This window comes from Dioscorea cayenensis, chromosome 18 (assembly GCF_009730915.1).
Source record: "Dioscorea cayenensis subsp. rotundata cultivar TDr96_F1 chromosome 18, TDr96_F1_v2_PseudoChromosome.rev07_lg8_w22 25.fasta, whole genome shotgun sequence".
NCBI classification, from domain to species: domain Eukaryota; kingdom Viridiplantae; phylum Streptophyta; class Magnoliopsida; order Dioscoreales; family Dioscoreaceae; genus Dioscorea; species Dioscorea cayenensis.
The window spans coordinates 5,571,396-5,583,514 of NC_052488.1; the positions used below are offsets into that span (position 1 = coordinate 5,571,396).

General features: G+C 36.0%; 1 protein-coding gene across 1 annotated transcript; it reads left to right on the forward strand.

The window, feature by feature from the left end:
• Window positions 1–1,199: 1,199 nt before the first annotated feature.
• On the forward strand, window positions 1,200–3,493 carry LOC120281935 (cytokinin hydroxylase-like). Its single transcript, XM_039288626.1, has 5 exons — window positions 1,200–1,546; window positions 1,640–1,869; window positions 1,956–2,197; window positions 2,484–2,859; window positions 2,943–3,493. Exons 1-5 carry the CDS (start codon window positions 1,270–1,272, stop codon window positions 3,363–3,365), a joined length of 1,548 nt encoding a protein of 515 aa, XP_039144560.1. The 5' UTR covers window positions 1,200–1,269; the 3' UTR covers window positions 3,366–3,493.
• Window positions 3,494–12,119: the final 8,626 nt, after the last annotated feature.

Genomic DNA, 12,119 nt, shown 5'->3' on the forward strand with positions numbered 1-12,119 from the left:
AACCAAACATAAGCCAAAAGGAGTACATAAATTATAGACAAAACTTTCCGGTATTTATGCATAATTATGAATTGAACATGGTGTTTTTCGAAAAACTAAATGATTTCAAAGTTGCATATATAAATATTTTTGGAACTTTGTTCACACCGAGTGAAAAGAATACCAACTGCCTTCGGGTCAATTGGTACTTGAATACTTCGTGGAGTCGTTTTGCAATTGGTAATAGATTGATTTCGTGTAAAAGCTATGAGCACAAACTGTGGGTAGTTTTTTAGCCCACATGCATGTTGGCATCATAAACTACAGCAAAAGCACGTGCACTCCTTTGCCTTGTTAGTGGTTAGCCGCTCATCTTATAAGTTCAAAAATTAAAAAATAAAAAATAATAATAAAATCTGTTGAGTGAAAAAATGGGAAAATATTAGGATTTTTTTAATGAAACATCACAGAAAATTAGATCTGTCTCAAGGAAGGTTTCTCGTTAATATATTAAAATAGTCAGTTCTATCAAATGGGCATGATTTAGAGAGCATTTGATCCATAAAATTATTATTTTATTTTATTATTTATTTTTTACAAATACAACAAGTGCAGTATAATTAGAGACTCAAAGACATGCGTACAGGGTAGAAATTTGACTATCTAATCGTTGCACCCTCACCTTGTGAAATGAGTCTCAGGATGTGAGTCTGCTCCCACGACTGAAGATCTGTTATTCCACTATGTTCAGCAGAACTTAAACTCAAGACTCTTAAATTTTCACACCATCAAGCTATGAACTTTTCGACTCATAATACAATACTATGTTTCTTGTTAAACCATATATATATACACACACTTTCTTTATCCCCTTTTAATATCCCAAATTCGTTTCAACAAAACGCAAATCCTGGCACACAGATTTTTCAGGACAAATATATATACATAAAAAAATTTGGGAATTTTTATGAACTTTTAATCATCATATTTATTCTTGTGAGCACTTAAACAAAATCATAAAATTTTTTGGAGTCAAATAACAGCCCAACCATTTTAAACCAAGTCTTGATTCCAATCACTTGTTGCTCAACTCCTTTTCATTGTCCATTCAGTTGCTCCTCTTTTTGTTTATTCCAAATATTTTTATAATAATTACATTATAATTGAAAATATAAAGATTAAAGAGCACCTTCCATGGGTTTATAAGAGAAGCCAAGAGCTTCCACCTCACAATCACACACAAACACAAACTTGGCTCTTTCTCCAGCTATCCTTGAGCTTGCTCTTGCTATGGGGCTTGTACTTGTAATATTTTCTCTGCTCTCCACTCTCATCTTCCTAAGAGCAGCATGGATCACCTTATCATGCTACTACCTAACTCCAAAGAGAATCAAGAAGATCATGGCTTCACAAAACGTGTCCGGCCCAGAACCCGGCTTTCTTGTCGGAAACCTCACAGACATAGCTTCCCTCATTGCCAAGAGCACCTCCGCCGACATGGAATCGATCGACCATGACATTGTGGGCCGTCTCATGCCCCATTATGTTCTCTGGTCCAAAATTTACGGTATGCCATTGTGTCTACATCTTGCCACACAAATAATACCTAGTAATTTTCATGAATTATTTCCTAAAGTTCTGTCTGTTTTTGGCATCTCAGGCAAGAGGTTTATGTTTTGGTATGGGAGTGAGCCAAGATTGTGTTTAACTGAGATTGATATGATCAAAGAACTCCTCTCTTCCAAGTATGTTCACATCTCCGGCAAGTCCTGGCTTCAACAGCAGGGATCCAAGCACTTCATAGGACAAGGTCTGTTAATGGCCAACGGCGATAACTGGTTTCGTCAGCGTCACGTTGTCGCCCCTGCATTCATGGCAGACAAGCTTAAGGTCATTAAAGATATGCATCACATATAAGACATAATGCTCTGTCTTATTATATCATATCACCTCATGATCGACAATTAATGTTGCAGGATCATGTTAGATACATGGTGGATTGCACCAAGAAAATGATAAAAGCATTGCGTTGTAGCATTGAGACCGGAGACGATGAAGTTGAGATTAGTAGCTACTTGAAGAGGTTGGCCGGAGACATTATCTCTCGAACTGAGTTTGACTGTAGTTATGAGAAGGGAACACAGATATCACATCTGCTCAATCTATTGCAGCAGCTCACAGCTCAGTCCAGCCGCCACTTGTGGTTTCCTGGTAGCAGGTGAGGATATCCCCATCAAATCTATGCACTGATCTCTTCTTGATCTTGAGCTTCTTTTTTCATCTCTTTTTTTTTTTTGTTTTTTGCCTGAAGTATTCTCTCCACCACTGGCATGCTTGTCATTGTCGGTGAGTATTTAGACATGGGCACTCACTTCAACTCCAGTGGAGCTGTTTGATTCCTCCAACTGGCTTTGTTTATTGCCTGCATATCTAAAACTTATACTATTGAATATTTACTGGACTGGTGTGGTTGTTGACAGATTTTTATTTAATCAATCACTCAGGTTCTTTCCCAGCAAATTCCGAAGGGAGATTAAGGCTTTGAAAATGGAAGTGGAAAGGCTACTCATGGAGATAATTCAAAACAGGAAAGACTGCTTCGAGATCGCAAGGAGTTCTTCATACGGCAAAGGTTTACTAGCAATGCTGCTTGCAGAAGCACAGAAGAAGAGGGAAGGATTCCGTTACTCCCTTCAAACTGTGATGGATGAATGCAAGACATTCTTCTTTGCGGGTCATGATACTTCAGCATTGCTACTTACTTGGACCATCATGCTGCTCTCAACAAACACATCATGGCAAGACAAAGGGCGAGAAGAGGTTGAACGAGTGTGTGGCGATGAGCCTCCATTAGCTGAGCATCTCCCCAAGCTCAACATGGTAATTAGTTAAACAGTAAAGAACAATACGAAATAATTCACTACTTGTGATCACTCAATCTTAGTTTTGTTCAATCCTTGCAGCTACAAATGATAATCAATGAATCACTGAGGTTATATCCACCTGCATCCCTTTTACCAAGGATGGTGTTTGAGGACATTAAGCTAGGTGACCTTAACATCCCTAAAGGGCTCTCAATCTGGATCCCTGTCCTTGCAATACACCACAGTGAGGACATATGGGGGAAGGACGTGAATGAATTCAATCCAGGGAGGTTCTCCGGCAAGTCATTCGCACAGACCCGGTACTTCATGCCCTTCGCAGCAGGGCCACGGAATTGCGTTGGACAAGCATATGCAATGATGGAAGCCAAGATTATTCTTGCCATGCTTCTATCCAATTTTAGTTTCTCCATCTCCAAAAACTACAGGCATGCACCAGTAAATGTACTAACCTTAAAGCCTAAGCATGGTGTCCTAGTCCATTTGAAACCATTGCGGCCTTAACCATTCAGTACTACTTCTCAATTCAATACCTAAGATCATTCTGAGAGTTTGTTGTACCTTAAGGCTTTGAGTGAGTCAGACATATATCAGTTTTTCAATGTACCAATAGAATAACTCATTACACAGAACAACATTTATATTTCTATTTATATGTATAAAGTTCGGCATTACTAATTAATCCAGCTCATGTTCCATCATTTCCTCACTTGTTTATAAGCATGCTTGTGCTTTCGCCTTTGAATATAAACATTTCAAGTGTAAATATAAAAAAAATGTGAAGAAAGTAAGAAATCATTGCTGGGACCATCTCCTTCCACTACGAATATGGACTAGCACCATCAACAATTATATATATATTACACTAATGCTACACTCTATATGTTTCTTGACAATAAATAGTTATATAATTAATGGAGAGTGCAGTTGAGCTCGCTAACTAAGATTCTTCATGAGCAAATTTACCATTTGGAGAGGAATCCAATCTCAAGTTATCAACTTTTGAAAACAATAAAAAAGATTAGAATTAGTGGCTATAAGAGATTCAGCTTCTTCTCCTCCTCTTCTTTGCTTAATGATGCTTGAAAGTGCTCCATGAGTTCCATTAGAAGCTAATCTAGTGGTAAAAAAAATTAGTGGATAATCCTGTTGAAGATTAAAGAAACCAATCCACCAAGTTGCATGTGCCCTTTAAATGATGCTCTCTGGGATGATCAATTGATTATGCTCTAATTTGATAATCTGAAAACTTTCATAACAAATCATTTCCACATCATCCAAAGCCGGTGCTTGGGCATGTGTTATAATCCGTCATTGCCATGCATATTAGTTTACCCTGCATGATAAATTCTTAAATATCATTAAATTATTGTAATTTTTACATTTCTATATCTACTTGTCATTTTTTATGGTCATCGCTTTTGTCAATATATATATTGTGAGAAATTTTATATATATATATATATATTATTGAAATCCATTTTATCAGTTGTTTTTCATTAACAAGACTTATAAAAGTTCTATAATGGAAAAAAATTTATATTTATATATGTTGCTAGAATTATAACAACTTTACTAAAATAGTGAACAATATCATCAATGTTCTTCTAAGAGAAAAAACCAGTTAGTAGAAAATAGTGAACTATATCGTCAGTGTTCTTCTAAGATAAAAAACCAGTTAATTATTTCTTTATTTCCATTCCTTTTTCGTAAATATTTTTAAAAAAATACATAACTAATAAAAACCTACATGCATATAATCATCTTGTCTACTTCCACATAATAATATTGGCTAAACAGATCACTCTACTTTTGAACTGCCAATATACTTGTCAATTAGTTTCCATAATTAAACTTGTCAATTTGTTAGATTTGTAACAAAGGAATTCAAATGTGGCTTAATATTTTCTTGATAGCAATGTTTCGAAATTGATATATTGGGTTGACTAGCTAGTTCGTTGCATGCTCCACTGTCGTTAAATTAATGTCACCAAAGTTTTTAGGCAAACACTCAAGGTTAACTTGGAACAAACATTAAAAGCCCATGTCAAAGAATAAAGCTCTCCACAATTGAAAAAAAGAGGAGGGTCAAAATGGTATTATGATTAAGCTAGTGAGGTTTGGTTGTGTTACTAATAAAGGTTCATGGCCAATGAGGAATAAGGTCATAGTACTTTTTTATATTCCCATCATTGACCCAAAATTAAATATTATATGTATATATATAAAAGAGAAGAAAGCAAAAGAAAAGACCAGAACAAGAACAAAAAAGACAGTTTGATGATGATGATTAGCAGCTAATATGTTCTTTAACATTTCTTACACGAGTGGGAGTTCAAGTGCTCAAAAAGTTAAGCCACTCAAAACAAATCCTAGAGATGCCTCTTGCTCCTCACTATGATATTGTCATGCCAAAGGTGGGAGATAACCTCAACCGTCAAAACATACGAACGCCAAGACAGTGCCTACCCACTGATCTTATAGCTTAGCATAGCAGAAAAAAAATATCAACATCTTTCTTAATTAAGCACACCATGTGTCACTCTTATCATTGGGCTAGGCCAGACTGGCTCGGCCTAAAAAATTGACGTTTTGACCCATCACAGCTCAAATCAGATGAGCCTCATGAATAGTTTGGGCCGGGCTAAGCCCACTCCAATTTAAAATATGAAACTTATGACCCAGCTCATGGGTTTGGCTATTTAGATCAATCATCTAATCAAGCTATGATCTGCCAGTTGGATTTGGCTCGATTGTCCTGTTGTTTAACTTTACTTAATTAAATTTTGTAATGATTTAAAAATAATAAGGTAAATAAAAATAAAAACAAATAATTTTATTAATTGATTAGTATTATTACATTTTTACATTAGAAAAATATTGCATCACCACAATATAAGTATATCCTAACTAGGTTAGCATCTATTCATTTGTTAATCATATATATTTTTCCATTGTATATAAAATCGGGCCTCTATGTACTTGATTGATCAATGAAAATACAATCCTCTTCCAAAATAAATCATGGAGGGAGTTGTTGGTTGGCACATAACAATTAGCCACTTAGGTAGTTAGCTCCCTTATATAATGGGCTTATCTCAATCAATTAATTATTTGTAATATATTTTATTTTTATTATTAATATTTAGTAATAAATCCAATGGACCAGATCATGGGTCGCCCTATTGGATCAGCCTGAAAAAAGGCCAAAATGGTTGGCCCGCGGACCAACCCATCACTTAAAAATGATATCCATATCCAGTTCAAAGTTTATTTAAGTTGGGCTTGGAGTGGGCCATCAAATTTGATTTTGGATCGAATTTGAATCGGGCTTGGACCAAACTTGGGCCGGTTCGTGGGCATTGACCAAATGATGAGAGTGAACCATGTGTGTACTAATTGGTTAATTTGAACTCCTCTAACAATTTTATTTTTTGTTAATTAAGTGGACATTAGAAAATTAGTGATTGGTACTATTTATTATTGTCATCATCTTGGACTCTCTTATTAAAATTAAAACTATAGTGACCGTACCAAAGTAAAGGTTAGCCAAAATGGTGGGGTCATACTTATTCAATAGATGATTATTACTTTCAAGAATAAATAGAGCCTTTACTTTCTTAATGTACTTTTAAAGTATGGTTAATTCTTAGATTCAAGCAATACAATACAGTATAAATAATTAAGGTACAATATAAGTGTTTAAATTATTTTAAAATTGTCGAAAAACGGATAACACCAAATTTTTGTGCTATTTTTTTGTTGAATTCATATAAGTACTGGAAAAAAAATTATGAAATTACTATAATATCATTTGTACCGGTTATGTTTGTTTTCTAAATTAAAAAAAAATTTAAAAGACAATATTTTAATAAATTCTCTAGCCTTACCAATATTAACCACTTAATTTTTTATCATTAAAAAAATTATTAACTCTTAATTACATTTTTTTTAATATTCAAAATATATTGATTAATAGTTGATTACCGAACACATTTTAGGTAAAAAATTAGATTTTTTTAATCACTAAATATATTCATTCATAAATTATATATATAAACTTTTCATAAAAACAATGAATATGATTAATTAATATAATTATTAGTTAGCATCCAACACTTATATATATGTTCATACATATACTAGATAATGATATTGAGCATCCTAATATAATTGCAGTTGACTTTAATTGAGTTCCCTGCCACTTTGTGGATAACTTCAAGGTTCTTTCTTGATGAGAAATTTCCTATGGAGAACGATGGGGATTAAATGATGAACAAAATGACATTGTTACCCATGTCCTTTTCTAATTCTTAATTTATACAAACGGTAGTGCATTAAAAGTAGAGGTACTACACATTTGTCTTTTGTTTTGTAAAAGGAGGAGCAAGTGGCAGTTCCGGCAACAGGGTTGATTGCAGCCTTATAACGAAGGTTAAGAGTAACGATTCTATCATGGCAGCAAAGTGAGGTTGTGTACCCAAGTTTGCTAATGTGTGTTATTCTAAGAATTTGGAAACAATAGAGGTTCCACCAGTTTTTGAGATGAACTCGAAATGGATTTGAAACATGTGTAAGCAAACCTGGTATCTGCTACAAGTTTTAAGTCTCGATAGAGTATATGTACACTTCCCAAAATGTTAGAGCAATAACCAGCCATACAACAATTACGATGAGTTAGTTAATGAAAATACAAACTGGTAGGAGCACAACACCAAGGAATCACATATTGGAGGCACATGGCCTAGGAAGGGAACAAGGAAGTTTAAACCGTCACACTGATGACTGAGATAAGAGCATCAGAGGAAAATAGAGAAGAAGATTATCTAAATACTTGAACTGATGATCTTCAGTTCATACTGCTTTCATTACTTCATTGAGACACTAGATAAGCAACAACATGAGTCAACTAGATTCTCAAACAACAACTAGGAGACACACCGATTAACTTACACAAGTAACCAAGCAACAAAAAACAGTAAAAAGAATAAGCTAGGATAAATACATACAGTAAACAGCATGCATAACAAGCACTAACTACAGTGCAACCTACTCATCACGTGGATTCTCAGAGCAACCAACACAACATTCGCTCCCCTTGCTCTGAAAATCCACAACACCTAGCTGATTTCTCAAAAGCTTCATGCTTTGGACCTGGAAGAGCTTTTATAAGGATATCAGCCAGCTATTGGTGAGTACTACAATGAACCACATCACTTCCTTGTTGGAAATCAAGCACCTGATAAAATGGAATCGCACATCTATATGCTTAGTCCTGCCTGTTATGCTAAATTCCGGGCGATAGCAATAGCTGATAAGTTGTCACAATGGAGAATGGTTGCTCTTGTCTGAGGGACCTCCATATCTGCAAGTAGACGACGCATCCAAACTGCCTGACAAGCTGCTGAAGTCGCAGCAACATATTCGGCTTCTATGCTTGAAAAAGCAATGATTTCTTACCGTTTTGATGCCATGCGACTGCCCCTGAACCTAAATGAAAGATCCATCCTGTGGTGCTTCGGTGATCTTCTACTGAATCTCCCCAATCACTGTCAACATATCCTTGCAAATGAAAATCTTCAACACTCTCATATTTAAGTCCCATGTTGAGAGTTCCTGCTATATAGTGGAGAATTCTCTTCACTGCTCCAAAGTGGTGCTTTGTAGGTCTTTGAATGAACTTAGAGATTAGGCTCACAGCAAACATTAGATCAGGACGGGTGTGTGAGAGATACAATAGACTTCCAACTATGCTTCGAAAACGATTCTCATCTGCTCTCCTTGAATTATCCTATGATTGAAGCTTTTCATTGGCGTTTAATGGTGTGGATTGATGTTTGCTATTGATCATGCCAAACTTCCTTAATAAAATTTCAACAAATCTCTTCTGTGAAACTAGAATTATCCTTGGATTTTGATCCACTTCAAGAACCATAAAATAGTGCAATAACCCTAAATCTGTCATCTTGAATTCATGTTTAATGTTTTTCTTGAAATCATCCACCATTGATAGTGATGAACCCATCACTAAGATATCATCAACATACAAATAATGAAGCAAAACATTTGAGTGTTTATCAATCTTTTTGTAAACTGTTGGTTCATTCTGATTCCATGTAAGACCAAGCTTATTGAAATAAAGATCAATCTTCATGTACCAAGCTTGTGGTGCTTGTTGAAGCCCACAAAGAGCTTTATGATGTCTGTAAACCAATCCCTCATTGCCAGCTTGAATGTAACCTTGAGGTTGCATCACATATACCTCTTCATGAAGCTCTCCATTGAGGAAAACTGACCTCACATCTAGCTTGAACACATGCCAATACTTCTGAGTTGCAACAGCGATAAACAACCTCACTATTTCCAGTCTTGCTACCGGAGAGTAAACTTCATCGAAGTCTATTCCATTCACCTGAGAGTAACCCCATGCGACTAGTCGAGCTTTTCTTTTGTATAGTGTGCCATCTGATAGAAATTTGGATTTGAAGATCCACTTTAAGCTGATTTTGTTGTGGTGAATGAGGGGTTGTCAATTGTTTTCTAATACCATGACTTTCACATTATGTTCGAAACTTATTTGAAGTAAATTCACCTCCATAGTCTGTTCTCAAAGCCTTCAGCTTGTGTTCAAACTACTTCTCAACTTGAGCTTTAAATACCTTGAAGAATTCCAATACTTGAGATTTAACCTGCAAGAAATACACCAAAGCATACCTTGTGCAATCATCAACCAGCAACATGAAGTATGAGTTGCCTCCCCTCGACTTGGTTTGCATGGGACCACAGAGATCTCCATGAATTAACTCTAGGGGTTTGGTTGATCTCCTTAGACTTTCAACAGGAAAAGGGAGATTGGTTTGTTTCCCAAATGTACAACCTTCACAGGAATGTGTTGTAGTTTCTTATGGAAGTCCATTAACCAGTTTGTCCTTCGCCAGCTTCTGCAAGTTAATAAAATTAATGTGATCAAACCTCTCATGCCATATGAAAGAGTTGTCTGGTTTGTTCGCTGCTACATGTGCTGATTCAACATCATTAATTGAAAGAGGACACAAGTTATGCTGGGACTTTCAAATTTGAGCCAGCTCAACATCTGTTTTCTTGTGTTTAATAACACATACTTGATCATCAAAGAGGAGCGTGTAACCTCCTTCCAATAGTTGCCCAACACTAAGAAGATTGTGAGCAATTTCTGGTACAAATTAAACTTTGTCAAGTTCCTTCACTTGTGCTCCTCTTGTCTTAATTCTCACAGTCCCCATGCCTTGTACTTTCATAATTCGATTGTCTCCCAATCGAAAAACTTGCTGATAAGTAGTATCTAGAGACTGAAAGAGAGACTTTATACCAGTCATGTGGTTGCTACACTCACTGTCCAACAGCCACACATCTTCAACTTGTTCATCTGAAACATTTCCTGCCATGAACAACTGAGTAACCTCATAGTCTTCTTCCACAACATTAGCTGAGTTATCCTTCTGCCAGCATTGGGATATATAATGTCCATATTTCTTGCAATTATAACATTGAATGTGACCTTTATTTTTCTTGTCTTCTACTTGAGTTTCCTTCTGTTCAGACACACGACCTCTTCCTTTGCCCCTTCAGCGACCTCTGTAACCTCCACGCCCCCTTCCTCTACCTGTAATGACATTAGGATTTGATGTAGAGCCTTCTTCCTTAGCATGAAAAGCCTTCACTTCAACTTGATCTGCTTTCATAGCCCTTCAAAGAACCACTCAATTCATCCACTGTGAGGGTAGAGAGATCCTTAGCTTCTATGATGGATGAGACCATGTATCTGAACTTCAGTGATCGACTACAAAGTATTTTTCCAACCACCGTCTGCTCAGTGAGATCCTTTCCGAGGCTTCTAATGTAGTAAGCAACACTTAGCACCCTGCTAACATAATCCTGAATGGACTCTCTATTCTTCATCCTCATGGTCTCAAATTCCCGCCGATATGAGTACAACTTTGCAACTTAACTCTTTGAACACCCCTGATACTCTTTCTTTAATATATTCCTAGCCTTTTTACCATTTTTCATCTGAGAAATTCTGATGAGGACTCTCTCATCCAAGCTTTGCTGTATAATGACAAGTGCCTTAGCATTCCTCTTGATATTCTCATCCAACTTATGCTCATCCTTTTCTTCCTCATCATATCCATTATCAATGATCTTCCAAAGGTCCGGAGAAAAAAGAATGGTCTCCATCTTTAGACTCCACAGCCCATAACCTTCCCCACTGAAAAGCGGTACATTGGTTTGGGATGAGCTTCTTAAGTTGGTACCTAGATTGGCCATCTCTGATACCACGTTCACTGAGATAAGAGCTTGAGAGGAAAATAGAGAAAAAGATTATCTGAATAGTTTAACTGATGATCTTCAGTTCATACTGCTTTCATTACTTCATTGAGATACTAGATAAGAAATAACATAAGTCAACAAGATTCTCAAACAACAACTAGGAGACACACTGATTAACTTACACAAGTAACCAAGCAACAAAAAACATTAAAAAGATTAAGCTAGGATAAATACATGCAGTAAACAACATGCATGACAAGCACTAACAATAGTGTAACCTACTCATTATGTGGATTCTCAGAGCAACCAACATAACACATGCTTTGTGGAACATTATTTAATGAAAGCTTTTAACTACAGTTACGACACTGTGGTGCAAAACCTACGAGAACTAGTTTACATAAAGGGCTCGAAGATATTGCTTATTAAGTTTCTAGGTAAATATCTTGAGTGGGTACTATACTATGGGCAAATTTCACTTTAAGCATCAAACTTCAATTTGTATCATGTCAGTTATCCAACTTCAATTTAGTTTTACAAGAAGGGTATCATGAGGCTTCTAGGAGGAATTTCATGATGTTCCAGCCAGAATTGCCTTGTCAGTAGTAATTGACAATGGCATCTACTAAAGTGTACATACCACATCATCAACAATGTCCATGTTGCCACATATTATTGACACGAGGACATCATTAAATTGCATAATAGGTGGCCACATTGACATAGTTGATGATGTGATATGTACATGTCAGTAGATGACGCCATGAATTGCTACTGACAAGGTAATTCTGGTAGCATTGCAATCAAATTCCTCTCAAAAACCTCTTTATACCCGCTTTATGAAACCAAATTGAAATTGGGTAACTGAAATAATACAAATTGAAGTTTGATACTTAAAGTGAAAATTGACCATAGTATACTACCCACTCAAGATATTTACTCTTATGT